Raw genomic sequence first — 20366 nt, 5'->3', positions numbered from 1 at the left:
CCATAAAGCAATGTCTAAAGTCATGCATGTTTAAATTCTATTTTATTTTTTGTTATATTTTTCAAGGTAACAAGTATAGCTAATCTAGAAACTAAATCCAAAAATAATTTACTTTTGCACAAATTTTGACAGTTTTCATGTTTAGGCAATTTGTTGATTGTTAATGATCATTAAGTGTGATGATTAAATTCATAACTATTTTTTTTTTATTATATTAATAAATATATTTACCATATTAATATACTCAAGTGCTAACCCATGAAAGACGAAAAAAAAGTTGAAAATAAATTATTAATTGATATTAATAGTACTAGGCTACTAGCATTGTTATATAATAATAATAATAATAATAATAATAATAATAATAATAATATATTGTGGCATAAATATGGGTTTGACAATTTTGTTTATTTATAATTGAAAAATCTCTCCTTAATAATAATAATAATATTTTTATTTATTTATAATTGAAATATCTCTCCTTAATTTTTATTTCCCTTTCATACCACACACCTTAGTTTTTGCTCCCCCTTGTGCCTTGTTATAGTTCTCTATATAAAGGGCAGAACTCCATCCCCACCGTAATTCTTTTCCCCTTCCTCTTCTTCTTCTTCTTCACGAAAACCCTAGAAAATTACGATCTTCTGTGTGCTGTAGATACGCACAAATATACGCTGTTCTTGTTCAAGTTTTCAATTTCATAGAATTCTCACCGTCCGATTCTACCCTCGCGCAATTATTCACTCGAGTTTCTCTCAAACCCTGTTTTTCTCGATTTTGTTGATCGATTATTGGATTTATTGAATTGGATTTATTAGTCGTCTGTGGATTACTACTTGAATCGGGCAATGATCACATTTGGTTGATCTTCAAGAGATGAAGATGAAGCGAAGGAGGGCACTTGAAGTGGTCAGTAGAATTTAATTTTGTGTTCGATCATTATTATTATTATTAATTTGTTTTTTCTGAAACTGGATACTTCTTAGGGTTAGTTTTATTATCTGTTCTTTATTTTGGTAGCGTAGGCTTGGTTTGTTTTTAGGGTGATGTTTGTGCGTGAATTAAGTTTGTTGAATTGGATAATTTGGATTACTGGAGCCCCTACCTTGTTGTGAATTTGATTGTTTTCTTTTGTTCGAATTTATTTGAGGCAACTTTATCTTTTGTTTACCTCGGCGGTAAAACTCATCTTTGTTTGCTGAATTATTAATGCGTAGTTTTGTAGTATCAGTGGTGCTCTTTCCCCATAAATCTCCAGATGTTTAGTTATAATTTTTTTCTTTCTGGTTTCATTGGGTCAACTGCTTAAATTTTGATGTTCATAGTTTGTTATGCCCATAAAATTATTAGGGGATTTTATGTTTAGATATTATCTTCTCTTGGTAAGAGGACCAAAGATTTGTTTGTAACCATGACTTTTTTAATTCAATGGATTAAGCTAGTATGTTTCGTAAGTTGTACCACAATTTTTTTCATATGTGTGTTATCGACTTATTGGTATAGTTTTGGTTACAAGAATAGTCTCAGTCACAAAATTGGTTTCACCTAATCAGAAGGGCCAGAACATCTTGCCTTCTTCTTTGATTTCTCAAAATATATTTTTTTATATATCAGTTGTTTGACGGAAAATTTTAGGCATTCTGTGTGTTTCATGTCTTCATCTAATCTTGTTGACAAATGGTCTTTTAACTACACTAACAAGCTTGGCTGTGGGTGTTAATACGGTTTTCAATTATTGTGGTACAATCTGTGCGTTAGAGTTCACACTATCCACTGTAATTGATCCAGTTTGTTACGACAACAACTGCTCAAGAAGTAGAGCAAGTACTGTCAAGTGTCAAGCTGAATATTTTTTCTGATTTCCTGTTTTGGGATCGTAAAATTTTTCTGAATAAATATTATTAATTTCCTAATAAGTTCACAGTGCATTGCTCTTGATTCCTACAATGCTCTCATTTTGTTTTTATCATTTTTTTGTGTTATTTTACTTGCATTTTGTTATGAATACCAAGATATTTGGATTTAACGGATCTTTATTCTTCCTTTGTAGCCTTTGAAGATTAAAACCTTCATCAACAATGTTACTGCTACACCACTAGAGAATATAGAAGAACCACTGAAAAGTTTTTCTTGGGAGTTCGATAAGGTGCATTGATGAATTTCTGCCAGTGATATCATTTTATTCCACTTCATTTGTTGATACTGATTTGTGTAAATGCAGGGAGATTTCCATCATTGGGTTGACTTGTTCAACCATTTTGATACCTTCTTCGAAAAATACATTAAACCAAGGAAAGATTTGCAGCTTGAGGATAACTTTTTGGAATCAGATATACCGTTCCCTAGGGATGCTATTCTGCAGATTCTCCGTGTCATAAGAGTGATATTGGAGAATTGCACAAATAAGCATTTCTACAGCTCTTATGAGGTAAAATCCATTATATGAGTTGTTCTAAAGCATATTTAGTTTAATATATGGAATTTTTACTTTTCTCTCAGAACATTTTGATACTTGATCATGTTCTGGGGGGGGGGGGGGGGGTGGGGAGAGAGGAATTTTTTTCCTAGTCCAAACTTGGGTTATAAGCTCGTGTTTTCTCTTGAATCCTAACATTATGAGATTAATGAGTTAGCAAATGTACAAGTATATATTCTTACAAGTTACTAGACTGGTAATATATTTTGTGATATGTGTTTGCAATGTTTGATGGGCGTGTCTAGGCAGAGAAAGGGTTCACATTTTGTGAGTTATGGAAATGGTCGAAAATCATTTGTTATGAAGAGTGTGTGTGTGTGTGTGAGAGAGAGAGAGAGAAGAGAGAGGGATGGAGGTAGGAAGGGGCCTGGAATAATATTTTTTGCTCACTGACAATTTTCCTGAAGAATGGACTACAGAATTGTATATGAGATTTCCTTCTATTATCTTCCCTTTCTTATATAAGTTCCTTGATCTTTTACTTCAATAGATAGTCCTTTTTTATTCGATTTAGTACTGCTGTCTTATTTATCCAACTTATATTGCTGGTGCAGCACCACTTGTCATCCCTGCTTGCTTCCACTGATGCTGATGTTGTGGAGGCTTGCCTACAGACTTTGGCTGCTTTTTTGAAGAAATCCATTGGAAAATACATTATAAGAGATGTTTCTCTAAATTCAAGATTATTCTCTTTTGCCCAGGGTTGGGGTGGAAAAGAAGAAGGTCTAGGATTGATTTCATGTGCTATACAAAATGAGTCCGACCCAATTGCTCTTGAGCTGGGAAGCACTCTACATTTTGAATTTTATGCTGTGAATGAATCTTCAAACGAACCAACTATTACAGAGCAGCAAAATAGGGGTTTACAAATTATTCATATGCCTGATGTGAATGCACGAAAAGATTCTGATCTTGAACTTCTCAATCAGTTAGTTCTGGAATATAAAGTTCCCCATGATATGAGGTTCTCCCTTTTAACAAGATTGCGTTTTGCAAGGGCCTTTAGCTCCCTAGATGCACGGCAGCAGTATACCTGCATCCGCCTGTATGCTTTTATAGTTCTTGTGCAAGCATGTGGTGATACTGATGACCTGGTTTCTTTCTTCAATGCTGAGCCAGAGTTCATCAACGAATTAGTTACTATGTTAAGTTACGAAGATGCAGTTCCTGAAAAAATCCGAATATTAAGTCTTCTCTCCTTGGTTGCTCTGTGTCAAGATAGGTCCCGTCAGCCTACTGTATTGACTGCTGTAACATCTGGCGGGCATCGTGGTATTCTATCTAGCCTCATGCAGAAAGCAATTGGCTCTGTTGTTAATAATTCATCCAAGTGGGCTGTTGTTTTTGCGGAGGCTTTATTATCTCTTGTTACAGTTTTGGTGTCATCATCATCAGGTTGCTCGGCTATGCGTGAAGCGGGATTTATCCCCACTCTTCTACCTCTATTGAAAGACACAGACCCTCAGCACTTGCATTTGGTGAGTACCGCTGTACATGTTCTGGAAGCCTTTATGGATTACAGCAATCCAGCTGCTGCTCTTTTTCGAGATTTGGGTGGTCTAGATGATACCATATCACGCCTAATGGTAGAGGTGTCTCATGTTGAAAATGGTCCAAAGCATCCGAGTACTTTAGTTGACGTTGGCAGTTCAGACGTTGGTGGTTCTCAAGTAGTTATGGATACTTCTACCGAACCTGATAGTCTGCATCCTCTTTATTCTGAAGCATTGGTTTCATATCACCGCCGGTTATTGATGAAAGCCTTGCTTCGTGCTATATCACTGGGTACTTATGCTCCTGGTACAACAGCTCGTATGTATGGTACAGAAGAGAGCTTGTTGCCCCATTGTTTGTGTATAATATTTAAGAGGGCAAAAGATTTTGGTGGGGGAGTCTTTTCACTTGCAGCTACTGTGATGAGTGATCTAATCCACAAAGATCCGACATGTTTTTCTGTCCTAGAAGCAGCAGGTTTGCCTTCTGCCTTCATGGACGCTATAATGGATGGCGTTCTTTGCTCGGCGGAGGCCATTTCTTGCATACCTCAGTGTCTTGATGCCTTGTGTTTAAACAACAACGGTCTTCAGGCTGTGAAAGATCGCAATGCTTTAAGGTGCTTTGTAAAAGTGTTCACTTCTAAAATGTACATGCGGGCCCTTGCTGCTGATACCTCGGGTTCATTGTCTAGTGGCTTGGATGAACTAATGCGGCATGCTTCGTCGTTACGCGGACCTGGAGTTGACATGCTGATTGAAATACTGACCAAAATCGCTAAAATTGGATCTGGACTTGAATCAGCTTCTCTGTCTACAGATTCTCCAAGCTGTTCTATACCAGTACCCATGGAAACTGAATCTGAGAATAGGGATGTGATCTCGATGGATGATGGAGATTCATGTGATCCTGAAAGTTCTGAGCAAGCAACTGACGTAGTTCCCGATGCATCATCAGTGAACGTGGAATCATGTTTGCCTGATTTTATAAGCAATGCCGCTCGACTTCTCGAAACAATTCTGCAAAACTCCGATACTTGCCGAATTTTTGTTGAGAAGAAAGGAATCGAGTGTGTGCTGCAATTGTTCTCTTTGCCACTCTTGCCTCTTTCAGTTTCTCTTGGGCAAAGCATAGCTGTTGCATTTAAGAACTTCTCTCCGCAGCATTCTCCTTCACTTGCTCGTGCAGTATGTTCTTTCCTCAGAGAACATCTGAAGTCAACAGAGGAACTTTTGAGTTCTATTAATGGATCCCAACTTGCTCAAGTGGAATTTTCAAAGAGAGTAAAGATCTTGAGGTGCCTCTCTACTTTGGAAGGAATCCTGTCTCTTTCTAATTCTTTGTTGAAAGGGACCACTACTATCGTCTCTGAGTTGGGTTCTGCAGATGCAGATGTGTTGAAGGATCTTGGGAAAGCTTACAGGGAAATTCTGTGGCAAGTATCTTTGTGCTGTGAGTCAAAGGCAGAGGAGAAGCGAAATGTTGAAATGGAGCCTGAAAGTGCTGATGCAGGTCCATCTAATGTGGCTGGAAGGGAGAGTGATGATGATGCTAATATTCCATCTATTAGATACATGAATCCTGTCTCAATCAGAAATAGTTCTCACTCGCAGTGGGGAGTCGAACGTGATTTCATATCTGTGGTTCGTTCAACTGAAGGTTTAAGTCGGCGCAGTCGACATAGTTTGGCACGTCTTCGTGGTGGCAGGACTGGGAGGCATTTGGAAGCTTTCCAAATTGAGCCTGAAGGTGGAGCAAACAGTGCAGAAACTCCTCCCCAAGGAATGAAGAAGAGAAGTCCCGAAGTTCTGGTTACAGATAACCTAAATAAGCTTGCTTCAACCATGCGCGCTTTCTTCACAGCACTAGTAAAAGGCTTTACTTCACCAAATCGTCGGAGGGCTGAAACTGGATCCTTAACCGCAGCTTCAAAGAGTATCGGAACTGCTCTAGCGAAAGTTTTTCTCGAAGCTCTTAGTTTTCCAGGCCATTCCAGCTCTTCTGGAGTTGATATACCCCTGTCCGTCAAGTGTCGCTATCTCGGAAAGGTTGTGGATGACATGGTGGCCCTTACATTTGATAGTAGACGACGCACATGTTACACTGCAATGATCAACAAATTTTATGTCCATGGGACCTTCAAGGAGCTGCTTACAACGTTTGAAGCTACAAGTCAGTTGTTGTGGAATGTTCCCTACTCTATTTGTACATCAAGTTCTGATCATGAAAAGAGCGGCGAGGGGAGCAAAATGTCTCACAGTCCGTGGTTGCTCGATACATTGCAGAGTCATTGTCGTGAGCTTGAGTATTTTGTGAATTCAGGATTACTATTATCATCAACATCAGCATCTCAGGCTCAGCTACTTGTCCAGCCTGTTGCAGTTGGTTTGTCCATAGGGCTATTTCCTGTTCCTAGAGATCCAGAAGCCTTTGTCCGCATGCTGCAGTCTCAAGTTTTGGATGTGATACTTCCCGTCTGGAATCATCAAATGTTTCCCAACTGTAATCCTGGTTTTATTACTTCTATAATTTCACTAGTTACTCATGTATACAGTGGCGTAAGTGATGTGAAACAAAATCGCAATGGATTACCTGGAGCACCTAACCAACGCCTTATGCCACCCCCTCCTGATGAAGCTACCATTGCTACCATTGTTGAGATGGGTTTCTCAAGAGCGAGAGCTGAGGAGGCACTGAGACGAGTAGAAACAAATAGTGTCGAGATGGCAATGGAATGGTTGTTTAGTCATGCTGAAGATCCTGTACAGGAAGATGATGAGCTGGCTCGTGCATTGGCTTTATCTCTGGGAAATTCAACAGAAACACCCAAAGTTGATGGTGCTGATAAGTCTGCTGATGTACCAACAGAAGAGGGACATGCAAAACCACCTCCTATTGATGACATCCTTGCTGTGGCAATGAAACTTTTTCAGTGTAGTGATTCAATGGCTTTTCCGCTTACAGATTTGCTTGGGACTCTTTGCAGCAGGAATAAAGGGGAAGATCGTTCAAAAGTAATGTCTTATCTTGTTCAGCAGCTGAAGCTTTGCCCATTTGACTTTTCAAAAGATAGCTGTGCATTGGGTATGATATCGCATATTATAGCATTGATCCTTTCAGAAGATGGGAGTACCCGGAAAATTGCTGCGCAAAATGGGGTAGTCTTGGTCGCAATTGATGTCTTGATGAATTTTATGGCTAGAACTGAGACTGAGGCTTCAAAAGAATTCCCTGTCCCTAAATGTGTCAGTGCGTTACTTCTGATCTTGGATGATTTGGTGCAGTCCAGGCCCAAGATATCCGGTGATGCTGATGAGAGAAAATTACCCGAATCTTTTTCTGGCTTGTCGGGAAATCAATCGTCATCTGAAGCAGTTGAACAAAAATCAGTTGCGGCTGATGTAGAGAATGATGAATCATTTAAGGATGGTTCTGCTTTTGAAAAAATTCTTGGAAAACCAACAGGTTATTTGACGATAGAGGAGAGTCATAAAGTACTCGTAATTGCTTGTGACTTGATTAAAAGACATGTACCCCCAATAATTATGCAGGCAGTTCTTCAGTTATGTGCTCGATTGACAAAATCACATTCTCTGGCAGTACAATTTCTTGAAAGTGGTGGCATGGTTGCCCTTTTTGGTCTTCCAAGAAGTTGTTTCTTTCCTGGGTATGACACATTAGCATCTGCTATTGTTCGACATCTTCTTGAAGATCCTCAGACGCTGCAAACAGCTATGGAATTGGAGATACGTCAAACACTTAGCGGAAGCAGGCATGCTGGACGAACATCAGCAAAAACATTTTTGACATTAATGGCACCTCTTATATCCAGAGATCCAGGGGTCTTCATGAGGGCTGTAGCTACTGTCTGCCAAGTGGAGTCATCAGGAGGGAGGTGCATTGTCGTGCTATCGAAAGATAAGGACAAAGATAAAGAAAAGTTAAAAGCATCTGGGTCTGACGCTGGAGTATCAACTAATGAAGGTATACGAATAACTGAAAACAAGGCACATGATGGGTCTAACAAGTACTCCAAAGGCCACAAAAAGGTTTCAGCAAATCTTACTCAAGTGATTGATTTCCTTCTTGAAATTGTATCAACTTATCCTTCGTACGGAGAAGATGAATGCAGAGGCCATACAAGTGCTATGGAGGTAGATGAACCTACCATTAAAATGAAGGGTAAATCAAAGGTTGGTGAAACAGTTAAGTTAGGACCAGATAGTCTGTCAGAGAAATCAGCCACCCTGGCTAAGGTGACATTTGTTCTCAAGTTATTGAGTGATATTCTGCTTATGTATGTTCATGTTGCTGGAGTAATCTTGAGACGAGATCTGGAAATGTGTCAACAACGTGGGTCTAGTCATTTTGAAAGCCCTGGACAGGGAGGCATAGTTCATCATGTGCTACATCGTCTTCTTCCCCTCTCAATGGATAAATCTGCTGGTCCTGATGAATGGAGAGACAAGCTCTCTGAAAAAGCTTCTTGGTTTTTGGTTGTATTAGCTGGGCGCTCTAGCGAAGGAAGAAGACGGGTGGTGAATGAACTTGTGAAAGCCTTATCTCTATTTATGAATGTTGAGAGCAATTCTTCTATGAGCAGCTTACTACCTGATAAGAAAGTCCTTGCCTTTGTCGATTTAGTATACTCCATTTTATCAAAGAATTCTTCGTCCGGAAACTTACCCGGTTCTGGATGCTCACCCGACATTGCCAAAAGCATGATGGATGGAGGAATTGTGCATTGTATGTCAGGCATTCTTCAGGTAATTGATTTTATATAAAATACAATTTCCTTTTTAATGTTAATAATAATTTTTTTAATCAAAAATACACATTTAAATCATTCTTCAGGTAATTGATTTGGACCACCCTGATGCACCGAAAGTTGTGAATCTTATATTGAAGTCTCTGGAGAGCCTGACAAGGGCAGCCAGTACTAGTGAACAAGTTTTGAGAGCTGATACACTGAATAAGAAAAAAGTAAATGGTTCAAGTGAAAGGACTGATGCACAGGTTGTTGGTACTGCAGCTTCCCAAGAATTACAATCTACTGAAAACAGAAGCTTCCAGCATGGACTTAATGGTGATGGTGGTCTAGAAGCACAGCCCCTAGATATATCTCAGAATGATGTTGATCAGAATGCAAATTCAAACCTGTCTGTGGAGCAAGAGATGAGGATTGAGGAGGACCAGACTAACGATACGCCTATGGATCTTGGAGTGCATTATATGCGTGAACATATGGAAGAAAGTGATGCCTTACCTGATACAGATCAAATTGAGATGGATTTTCATGTAGAGAACAGAGTAGATGATGATATGAACGAAGAGGAGGATGACATGAGTGAGGATGGTGAGGACGATGATGATGGAGAGGATGAAGATGAAGATATAGCTGAAGATGGCACTGGTTTGATGTCCTTGGCTGATACAGATGTGGAGGACCATGACGACACAGGCTTGGGAGATGAATATAATGATGATATGGTTGATGAAGAGGATGACGATTTCCATGAAAATCGTGTCATTGAAGTAAGGTGGAGGGAAGCCCTTGATGGTTTAGATCATTTGCAGGTACTCGGGCAACCTGGGACAGGGGGAGGCCTAATTGATGTATCTGCTGAAGCTTTTGAAGGGGTAAATGTAGATGACTTCTTTGGAATCCGTAGATCTCTTGGCTTTGAGCGCCGTCGTCAGGCTAACAGAACTTCCTATGATCGGTCAGTAACAGAGGGGACTGGTCTTCAACATCCCCTCCTATTGAGGCCGTCAAATCCTGGTGATTTAGTTTCAATATGGTCATCTGCTGGGAATTCATCCCGGGATTCGGAAGGCCTTTCCGCTGGTAACCTTGATCTAGCCCATTTCTATATGTTTGATGCTCCTGTTCTTCCTCATGACAATGTACCAACTAATCTATTTGGTGATCGGCTGGGTGGTTCTGCACCAGCCCAACTAGCTGATTTTTCTGTTGGTTTAGAGTCCTTGCGTGGATCAGGTCGCAGAGGGCCTGGGGATGGCCGGTGGACTGATGATGGCCAACCCCAAGGTGGTGGTCAAGCTGCGGCAATTGCCCAGGCAGTTGAAGAGCAGTTCATTTCTCAATTAAGCAATACTGATCCTGCTGAAAGGCAGGAGGGAGATCCCCTTGTTGCCACTGATAATCAACCAGCATTAGGGGTTGACAATACTGATGTTCAAGGTCAACAAAATGATCAACTTGCTGAGCTTCAACTGTCTCAGGAAATCAACCCAGAGATTGTTGCTGAACAAGCAGGTGAAGGAGAACAAGCTATGCCAAGTGAGACTGGTTATGATAGCATGGAAACTGGGGATGAAAATGTAATTGGCAGAGAGCCTGTGGAGACATCTTCTGGTTCCGTTGCTCAGGATAGGGTGCCCTTAGATTCTTGTACTATTCCATCTGCAGGGGAGGGAAGTGACAGATCCTCTGGACAAGATAGTCAGTCCAGTTGCCATGCTCTTATTGTCTCTGGATCAGATATGCCAGACCCTGGTAATCACCATCCTTCTTCAGTTGCAGAAAGTAGTGATGTTGACATGAATGTTACTGAAGTGGAAAGAGATCAGAGTGGCCCGCGTTTACCTCTGACAGAGATCAATTTAGAGGAGCCATCACCACAGCAAAATAATTTGGCTGTCCAAGATTCAGGGCAGATAGATGAAAGTAGTTTGAATAATGATTCTTCTAATGCTAATGCTATAGATCCAACATTTTTGGAGGCACTTCCGGAAGATCTTCGTGCAGAGGTTCTTGCTTCACAGCAAGCTCGGCCTGCTCCAGCTCCTACTTATGCAGCTCCTAGAAGTGAAGACATTGATCCAGAGTTTCTGGCTGCTCTTCCTCCTGATATTCAAGCTGAAGTTCTTGCTCAACAACGAGCACAAAGGATTGCACAGCAGTCAGAAGGACAACCAGTTGACATGGATAATGCTTCTATTATTGCCACTTTTCCTGCTGATCTGCGTGAAGAGGTTTTTGTCTTAAACTCTATGGCTCTTGACTTAGCTTAATTTACTTACTCTGTTTGTGTTTGCCAGGTGCTTTTGACCTCTTCAGAGGCACTATTATCGGCCCTGCCATCGCCTTTACTTGCTGAAGCACAAATGCTTAGAGATAGAGCAATGAGCTATTATCATGCTCGCAGCTTGTTTGGAGGTAACCAGAGACTCAACAATCGGGCAAATAGATTTGGTTTTGATAGGCAGTCAGTTATGGACAGGGGTGTTGGTGTCACTATTGGGCGGAGGACTTCTTCTATTGCTGAAAACTTGAAGTTGAATGAAATTGGAGGAGAACCACTTTTGGATGCTAATGGCTTGAAAGCGTTAATCCGTCTATTACGACTAGCACAGGTACTTTATACATTATGCTCAGTGATTTGGATAAAAGCCTGTGTGCTACGTGATTGAGCTAATTCATTTTGCCTATTGATCCCTTAAATATTTTGAAGGTTTAAACATTTTAATCTTTGACACCAGAAACAACGGTTTATTCCATAGTTCCTGGGTGCATGGGGAATTGTTCTTATGCATTTTATTTGTAGAAGTCAATTTCTAAATCATTAGTAATACAATATGGGAACTGAAATACTTGGTAAAATTCAAATATCTGATTTACTAGTATACAGCATGGGACTAATAGTGTTCTACTTTTCCTTTTAGCCTCTTGGGAAAGGTCTATTGCAGAGACTTTTGTTGAATTTGTGCTCACACAACGAGACTAGAGCTATTCTTGTTCGGCTTCTGCTTGGTATGATTAAGCCTGGGACTGTGGGCAGTGGTGGAGTGACTTCAATGAATACACAGAGGCTTTACGGATGCCAGTCTGATGTTGTTTATGGCCGATCTCAATTGTGTGATGGTTAGTTTTTTTCCTGGTCTATGGTTTCTTTGATAACTGTTACTTTTAGATTTGAATCTTACAAGTTTATTTCAATCATGTGATGGTAGGTTGTTTTCCCGTCCTGATAATCGGAAAATTTAATTTTATGACTGAACTTCATTATTACATGGATGGTTGTTTTATTTAGGTGTCCCACCACTAGTTTTGCGACGAGTACTTGAGATATTGACCTATCTGGCCACAAATCATTCTGGTGTTTCCAGTCTTCTGTTCCACTTTGAGGGCTCAAATATTCCTGAATTTTCACATATAAACCATTTAGAAGGCAAGAATGAAAAAGGTAAGGATAAAATCATTGGAGGACAAAGTCATCCTAGTGTTTCTGGAAGCTCACAGGAAGGGAATATTCCTTTGATATTGCTGCTTAGACTTTTAAGTGAACCACTTTTCTTACGGAGTATTGCACATCTTGAGCAGGTATGCATTCTTATGTCTAAAATATTCATGTTAAAGAGCTGCTTTTCAAATCCTGTTTTGCTTATTTGTTGTATCTGTCATTGCTTTCTGGAAGGTCATGGGTCTGCTCCAAGTGGTTGTGTACGCTGCTGCATCCAAGGTAGATATTGAGTCTAATACTGAAGACACAACAGCTCCCACTGAAACCCCTTCTGGGAATGAAACTGCTACCGAGGTTCAGAAAGATCCCCATGTAATGGGAGTAGAATCCAGTCAGCTTGACCAAAGTACAAGTGCTTCAAGTTCCAAATCAGATGTTCAGAAAAGCACTAGTACTTACGATATCTTCTTACTGATGCCACAATCAGATTTGCGAAATCTCTGTGGTCTTCTTGGGCATGAAGGGTACTGTTTTTATAATTTGATCATTTACTGTTGGGTCTCATGAAACCTATAGTTTCCCTTAGAACTATATATATATATATATATTTATCTATATTATTTATTTTTTGTTAATTCCATTTTCATTATCCTTTTCTTTGTCATAAAGTGAAGTCCAATAGATAAATAATCCTTGAATGTTGTATCTTTGTTCTCCATTAATCAGGCTTTCCGACAAAGTTTACACATTGTCTGGTGATGTGCTGAGGAAATTGGCCTCTGTTGCTGCTGCTCATCGCAAGTTTTTTATCTTGGAGCTTTCCGAGTTAGCCCAAAGGTTGAGCAGCTCTGCTGTCCATGAACTTATAACACTTAGGGATACACGCATGCTGGGATTGAGTGCTGGATCCATGGCTGGGGCTGCTGTTCTTCGTGTTCTGCAGATACTTAGCTCACTTACTTCCATTGGCAGTGACAGTGACAAGGACAGAGTGGATGATGAGGAACAGGAAGAGCACACTAACATGTTGAAGTTAAATGTTGAACTGGAGCCACTATGGAAAGAACTAAGTGAATGCATTAATACAATGGAATCAGAGTTGAGTCAAAGTTCCAGTTCTTCAGTTGTCCCAAACGTTATTGTTGGGGAGCAAACACAGGGTTCTTCTTCGGCATCCCCCTCTCTCCCTCCTGGAACTCAGAGACTTCTGCCTTTCATCGAGGGCTTTTTTGTTCTATGTGAAAAACTGCAGGCTAACAATTCCATATTGCAGCAAGATCAGTCCAATGTGACGGCAAGAGAAGTGAAGGAATCTGCTGAAAGTTCAGTTACGTTGTCTATTAAGCGTATGGATTCCTACAGAAGATTTGATGGGTCCGTAAACTTTGTAAGGTTTGCCGAAAAGCACCGTCGCCTTCTTAATGCTTTTGTAAGGCAGAATCCTGGTTTATTGGAAAAGTCACTCTCGATAATGCTGAAAGCCCCTAAGCTGATTGATTTTGACAACAAAAGGGCTTATTTCCGATCCAGGATTCGCCAGCAGCATGATCAACACCTCTCAGGTCCACTGCGTATTAGTGTCAGGCGGGCATATATTTTGGAGGATTCTTATAACCAACTTCGCATGCGACCAAGTCAAGACCTTAAAGGACGGTTGAATGTGCATTTTCAAGGCGAAGAGGGTATTGATGCTGGTGGTTTGACTAGGGAGTGGTATCAATTATTGTCAAGGGTCGTATTTGACAAAGGAGCCTTGCTTTTTACCACTGTTGGAAACAATGCAACTTTTCAGCCAAATCCGAATTCTGTGTATCAGACTGAACATCTCTCTTATTTCAGATTCGTAGGCCGTGTGGTAATTGTCTAGGACCCTATCTTCAGCTTCAAATCATTTGCCATCTTCTGTTGATTGTCTTTTCATTTTCTAACATGGTTTACCATCTTACGTATAGGTTGCTAAGGCACTGTTTGATGGACAGTTGCTTGATGTACATTTCACTCGCTCCTTCTACAAGCATATCCTTGGTGTTAAAGTGACTTATCATGATATAGAGGCTGTTGATCCCGATTACTATAAGAATTTGAAATGGATGTTGGAGGTAAGAATGGTTCATATGATTTAGATCAAGAACTCATCAGTTAGCTCCTAATATTATTTTTTCCTTGTGCAGAATGATGTGAGTGACATCCCCGATCTGACATTCAGCATGGATGCAGATGAAGAAAAACACATCCTTTATGAGAAAACAGAGGTACTGAGATGAATCTTTTCCTTGTAGTTACTTGTTTGAGGGCTTCTCATCCCAAAAAAATGTAAATATATATCTTTTCTCTGATGTGCTTATAATTGACAAGGTTACTGATTATGAGCTCAAACCGGGAGGAAGAAATATAAGAGTGACGGAGGAAACAAAGCATGAATATGTTGACCTTGTTGCTGATCACATTTTGACGAACGCTATTCGGCCTCAAATAAATTCATTCCTTGAAGGATTTAGTGAATTAGTTCCACGGGAACTTGTATCTATTTTTAATGATAAAGAGCTCGAATTATTGATTAGTGGTCTTCCAGAAATTGATTGTAAGTTGGCAGGCATGCCTTCTCTCAATTTTCATATTCTCGATTTCTTTTATGCTGATTTTTTTTTAATTACGACTTTTATGCCTTTGTAGTGGCTGATCTGAAGGCCAACGCCGAGTACACTGGCTATACCACAGCATCTAATGTTGTGCAGTGGTTTTGGGAGGTTGTTGAAGGATTCAACAAGGAAGATATGGCTAGATTGCTCCAATTTGTAACAGGAACATCGAAGGTGATTCATTTGAAACTGGATATTCTTAATGTTCTTATATTGCTGATGTTTTTTTTTTTTTTGCTGCCTTAATGAACTTCTGCCAATATACTGTGGTATGTGATATTTGTACTAAAGTAGTATGACGGGCCTGATTTAACTTGCTGCTTTTCAACCAACAGTTGTTTCCCGAATGTTGTTGGTGATAGGATAAAACTGTTATACTACATATGATAGGGGGAGGGGCTTCATTGAATTTCGGAGGTTATTTTTCTCTGATATGAAGGTTGTAATGTGTTTACGTGCATGTCCATGCTTGCTGTACATGGCTTTTAGATTTGGGGTAGATGGAACTTTACTAATAGAGGCGATTCGGAGGGAGATTAGACCCCGTGTTATTGAACGATATCTTGGAGCACTAACTTAAATTGTGGACTTTTCAGGTTCCGTTGGAAGGTTTTAAGGCACTCCAAGGAATTTCTGGTCCACAGAAGTTTCAGATTCACAAAGCATATGGAGCTCCTGAGAGACTTCCATCAGCTCATACCTGGTAATAATATATTTTTATTTTAATATCAGGAATATGTACTATCGAGCTTATAAGAATTTCCCCAAGTGTTTATGCTGCAATTTTAACCTGTAAAACTCATTTGTCTTGGCAACGTTTGCAGCTTTAATCAGCTGGACCTTCCCGAGTATTCTTCCAAGGAACAGCTTCAAGGACGTTTGTTACTGGCAATCCATGAAGCTAGTGAAGGATTTGGATTCGGTTAAATGATGATGATTCAATGTGGTTCTGCAAAGTGCTGCTTGGATTCTTGGTCGCAATATACATGGTAATACTTTGACATATACTCGGCAGTGAAACGAAATTCAGCAAATGTGCTTAGCATGTTTTATTGACGATACTTAAGAATTTTCATCTTATTTTGCAGGTGAAATGCCGATATGGACCCCATCCCATTCATCCTTGGAGTATATGTATATGTTAATAAGAACTGCAGTTTACAGGAAGGTTTATTCTATGTGTAGCTGGTGGCAACAATCTATTGGTAGAGCTGATTTGTTTGGCTTCTGCCATGAAAGCATCTTTCTTTCTTTTTTGTTTTGATTTTCTCTCTCTAGTATATGCTGCTGCTGCTGCTGCTTCTGCTTGAACAGACAGACATCAGAAAAAAGGGAACTTTACTACCCTTTTGTAAATTCTTACTTTTTTTTTTTTAATTTCTACATTTTGGTTGCATGCGTATGGGGTTCTTAGTTTGTCACATTTTTCTTATTTTTGCATCTTATTTACTGCCTTTTAAAACAGTTAATTCTTTAAAGAGCTTATAAATTAGGAGATTATGTAATTTAGCTAAAATTCATATGAAAAGAATCTTTTATTTTACTGTGTCCCTTTTTTATTATCTTGTTTTTACCTTGAAAAGCAAATTGGCTGTTAATATATGTGAACTCGGAATAAAGTGATATTATCAAAGACGAATTAAAAGAAAATAAAAATAACAAAAAATTCAAAGGCAAACTTACAAACTAAAAGGTTTAAAATTGGTATATTCCGTCTTAATAATATCTTTACACCTGGCTTTGGTTGATAGTTGTCATAATTAAGCTGTTTAATTGTTTTATTTTTGGGACTATTAGTGAGAACCCCCTCCACCTTTATTTTAATAAGGATGGATCCAGCTCATTTTTCTTTATTAGTGGGAGACCCATCCTTTTTTTATTCTCAAATTTACCCTTCCTCTATTCACTACCTATTATAAACTACTTTGATACACTTTTATTTTTTTATTATTTTGTATTTTAATTTTCATTTTCATTTTTTTATTTATTTCTTATTAAAAAAAATATTTAAAAAAAAATATTTTTTTAACTTTTTTATTATATTTTTAAAAAATATTTTTTTACTATATTTTTTTGTCTTCACTTAAAACAACTATATTTCAATAAAACAACTATTATTAAAACAACTGTTATTAAAACAATATGATTAAAACAACTATATATATATCTCCAACAACTCTCATTTATCAAAATCAACTATTACATTCAACTAAAAAGTAATAAAAACAACTATATTGCTGACGAAAACAACTATATTGTTGTACGAAAACAACTATATTGCTGTACGAAAACAACTATATTGCTGTACGAAAACAACTATATTGCTGTACGAAAACAACTATATTGCTGTACGAAAATATCTATAAATCTGTGAATAACACCACATAATTTCAACAAAAACAAAACCTACATTATACTATTGATTGAACACAAAATTAGCCTTCTATATAAGAATTCAACCAAAAACTCCAATTAAGAAAATTCAGATTCGAGAATTGGATTCAAAAAAAAATCAGAGAAGAAGAAGAACAACAACAATGAAACAATGGGGCGGTGGTCTGTATTGAAATCTCAGACGCAATATCAACCCTAGCGCCGCTGCATAATCTCGTCTTTCTCCCTAGCGAAAACCCTAACGCCGTCCTTGACGAGAGAATCCCAGGGGTGAAGACCATCTTCTTTTCGCGTCGGTGGAGGGAGGAACGCCGTTGGGAGAAGAGAATAACGATGGCGGCGCAGAGATTGAGGAGGGTTGGAGGCGGTGGCAGAACACAAATGGAGGAGAGTTGGAGGCGGCCGATATGTAGAGAGAAAAGAGAGAGAAGAATAAGAGAAATAGAGAACGTGAAATAGGTTTAATTATTTTAGATATAATAGGGCAAATTAAGTATATTAGTAATGTCTAAAATAATATTAATTAAAAAAATATTATTTAATATAAGGTGGGGGGTTTTCACTAATAATGAAAAGGAGGTTATATCCACCTTAATATAAGTAAATGAATTGGGGGGTTTTCACTAATTATCCCTTTATTTTTTAAATAAAAAAATAAAAAATATATATCATTATATTGAGAACCCCTTTTCATTCCGACAAAAGCAATTCATTCCAGTTTCGTATTCCCGTTCCTATATTTGCTTTATTTCTATTTTATTATTGACGATTAATAAACCCATTTCTCTCCAACTTTTCTCTCTCTCTCTCTCTCTCTCCTCATTCTTCTGCTGAGAAATATCGATTACTGAGGATTCATGACGGTATGCAATCGAATTCCTTTTGTTTTTCTCTTCTGATTATCGAATAGATTGTAGTCGATCGTTCTTCTTTTCCTTGTACCTGTGCGATTACTTTTCATTTTATTTCGAATTTGATGTGTTTTAGTTGTTTTAATTAATTGGTTATGTTTGTTTTAGGGCTATGCTCTTTGAAATTTTGCTGAAATCGACTGTATGTATTGATTTGTTTAATTTGGGATTGGATGCTAGCTGTTCTGTGATTGAGGTTTTGTTATTTTGATGTGCTGTATATTCTTCCTTGACGGCGATGTTCGGTGTTCGAAACAAATTAAAGCAACTTTTCTATCCTAGTTGATGAATTTTCTACCTTATCCCCATCAGAAAGAGAAGGAGCAATAGCTAGAAGCAAATTATGAGAAAAATGCCTTGGCATTTTCCCTTTTATCTTGAACAATATTGCTCTATGAATCTGTTTTCTGACGAACTAAGAATATAAAAAAATAAAAATCACTTTGATTAATTCATTGCTGATAGATAATTCCATTTTTTAGCCATCTTTGATTCTGTTTTCCTAGTTATGTGACGATTGCACCAAAGGATTGAACTCTCTGTGTTGTTTTATGTTATGTAAACCTTCCACACACCGACTAAGTTTGCCCTGTTATATTATGTTAGACACTCTTAGTAGCTAGACTATGTGTGACAAGGAAGTGCGGTGGATCAGAAGTAAAAACTCAATGTACTGCAACTTTTTTGTCACCAATTCCTGGACGAAGATATCTATTTAGTTTCTCGAATGTTGCTTTTGATCGTTAACAGTGTCGTTTGCCTTTCTTGTGTCTGTGTATTTGTTTCTTTTTCTAAAATATTTGTTTTATTCACATATATGTTGCCTAACATATTACGGGAACTTTTTCCATTGAACATCTTCCTTATATTTACTGAGGTAAAAGTTAGGAAGTTAGTCATTTGATGATAGTTATTTGTAATGGCTACGAGACTGTTATTTGTTTTGGTCATGTGCAAGCGCAGAGTTACTTTTCTTGGTTTTATTTGGTCGAGATTGTATAGTAGTTTGATGCTTTTCTCCCATGCCCTCTTATAACTGCACTTACTTTCTTATAACTTGGCATTTTTATACATTTTTCCTGTAGTTACAAAGAATTTTAAACCTATTGTATTGTAGACTTGTAGTTAATGTTTTATCATCTTTTTATCTGTTTCATTTTGCAGGAGAAGGGTCGTCCACTGCCTAAGTTTGGTGAATGGGATGTAAATGATCCTGCTTCGGCAGAGGGATTTACTGTAATATTCAACAAGGCCAGGAATGAAAAGAAGACAGGTGGCAAACCAGATTCTCCTACAAAGGTGGAGATGAGTTCACATAACGGAGTCGAACCTATAAAACCTCACGGTGTAAGTTGTTCTCCAGTTACCTTTTGTTTTATAGTGGTTTCTTTTACTCAAGTTTGTCTGGCTTTAATTGTATTTATCTGGTGAATTGATATATCACTCATGTTGCAAATATCCGGCTTATTATCTGCTGAAAAACTGATAACGATTCCGTTGATTTGCAGAAAAAATGGTTTTGCTGCATGAAGAACCCAAGCACAGAATCTTGACCAGGTTTCCATGTGCAAAAGATAAAATACAGAAGTGCATATTATATAAAGAGCCCAGAAAGTGTCTCTAAAATTGGAGCTGAGGTGGCATTAGACACCATGCTGTTCAATTTTTGTGTGTTGTAAAATTGTTTTTTTTTTTTTTTTTTTTTCCGTGTGTCGTGGGCCGATGACTTTTCGGAAAACTCGATAAACAATTCTGTAAGTTGCCTGCCTGGTGGATCATATGATTAAGCCAGCTTTATTATGTTTGTTGCTTTCGCTATCTTTTGACCCTGTAAAAGCATTTGTTTGTGCCCTATTTTGATTATTTATTTGCTCCACTGGAATACAGTTTAATTTCGTTATCTTCCCTATGTAACCATCCATCGTTTTGTCATTTGTTAAGCAATTACACGAGTGGCGTCCATTCAAGTTGGCACTGACGATGAGCCATTTTTTGTGCTCTGAGATTTTTTTTTAAATCGGTAGGTACGACTACTAAATCGCGAGTTGTGTACTGGGAACAAAATTGTGGGTGCCCAATATTTTGTTTGCAAAAAAAAACCCAAAATCAACTTTATCTCAATTTCGAGAATCTGCATTTCAGCATACGTGCATTAGCAAGAATTCTTACATTCTTTTTGCAAGAAAGTTCTTGCGACGACATTGTAGTCACTGAGCAGCAGAACATTACTTTTTGAGTATCAAAT

General features: G+C 38.4%; 2 protein-coding genes across 3 annotated transcripts; both read left to right on the top strand.

The window, feature by feature from the left end:
- The first annotated feature begins 502 nt into the window (after positions 1–502).
- On the top strand, positions 503–16359 carry UPL1 (LOW protein: E3 ubiquitin ligase-like protein). Of its 2 annotated transcripts, XM_012993156.2 has the most exons (18): positions 503–909; positions 2051–2146; positions 2222–2428; positions 3031–8736; positions 8825–9818; positions 9924–10969; positions 11036–11350; positions 11660–11858; positions 12028–12317; positions 12412–12701; positions 12904–14032; positions 14130–14276; positions 14349–14429; positions 14533–14758; positions 14851–14990; positions 15413–15519; positions 15641–15805; positions 15905–16359. In XM_012993156.2, exons 1-17 carry the CDS (start codon positions 877–879, stop codon positions 15741–15743), a joined length of 11109 nt encoding a protein of 3702 aa, XP_012848610.1. In that variant the 5' UTR covers positions 503–876; the 3' UTR covers positions 15744–15805; positions 15905–16359. The 2 variants fall into 2 exon arrangements, with proteins under 2 accessions (XP_012848610.1, XP_012848609.1); XM_012993155.2 differs by having other exon boundaries at positions 8825–10969.
- Positions 16360–17902: 1543 nt separating this feature from the next.
- On the top strand, positions 17903–19997 carry NOI (RPM1-interacting protein 4 (RIN4) family protein). Its single transcript, XM_012993881.2, has 3 exons — positions 17903–18073; positions 19286–19468; positions 19630–19997. The coding sequence occupies exons 1-3, from the start codon at positions 18068–18070 to the stop codon at positions 19672–19674; spliced, it is 234 nt and encodes a 77-aa protein (XP_012849335.1). The 5' UTR covers positions 17903–18067; the 3' UTR covers positions 19675–19997.
- Positions 19998–20366: the final 369 nt, after the last annotated feature.

This window comes from Erythranthe guttata, chromosome 13 (genome assembly GCF_056151865.1).
Source record: "Erythranthe guttata isolate IM_541 chromosome 13, IM_541, whole genome shotgun sequence".
Taxonomy (NCBI): Eukaryota; Viridiplantae; Streptophyta; class Magnoliopsida; order Lamiales; family Phrymaceae; genus Erythranthe; species Erythranthe guttata.
The sequence above is the reverse complement of the archived record's forward strand: the minus strand, read 5'-3'. Positions and strand labels throughout refer to the sequence as shown.

Excerpts from the sequence above, each read along its gene's own strand:
- UPL1 (XM_012993155.2), top strand. The coding sequence starts at position 877 with ATGAAGATGAAGCGAAGGAGGGCACTTGAAGTG. Across the intron at positions 11,351-11,659 it reads GTCTATTACGACTAGCACAG|CCTCTTGGGAAAGGTCTATT; the intron begins GTACTTTATACA and ends TTTTCCTTTTAG. Across the intron at positions 11,859-12,027 it reads CCGATCTCAATTGTGTGATG|GTGTCCCACCACTAGTTTTG; the intron begins GTTAGTTTTTTT and ends TGTTTTATTTAG.
- NOI (XM_012993881.2), top strand. Across the intron at positions 19,469-19,629 it reads AACCTATAAAACCTCACGGT|AAAAAATGGTTTTGCTGCAT; the intron begins GTAAGTTGTTCT and ends GTTGATTTGCAG.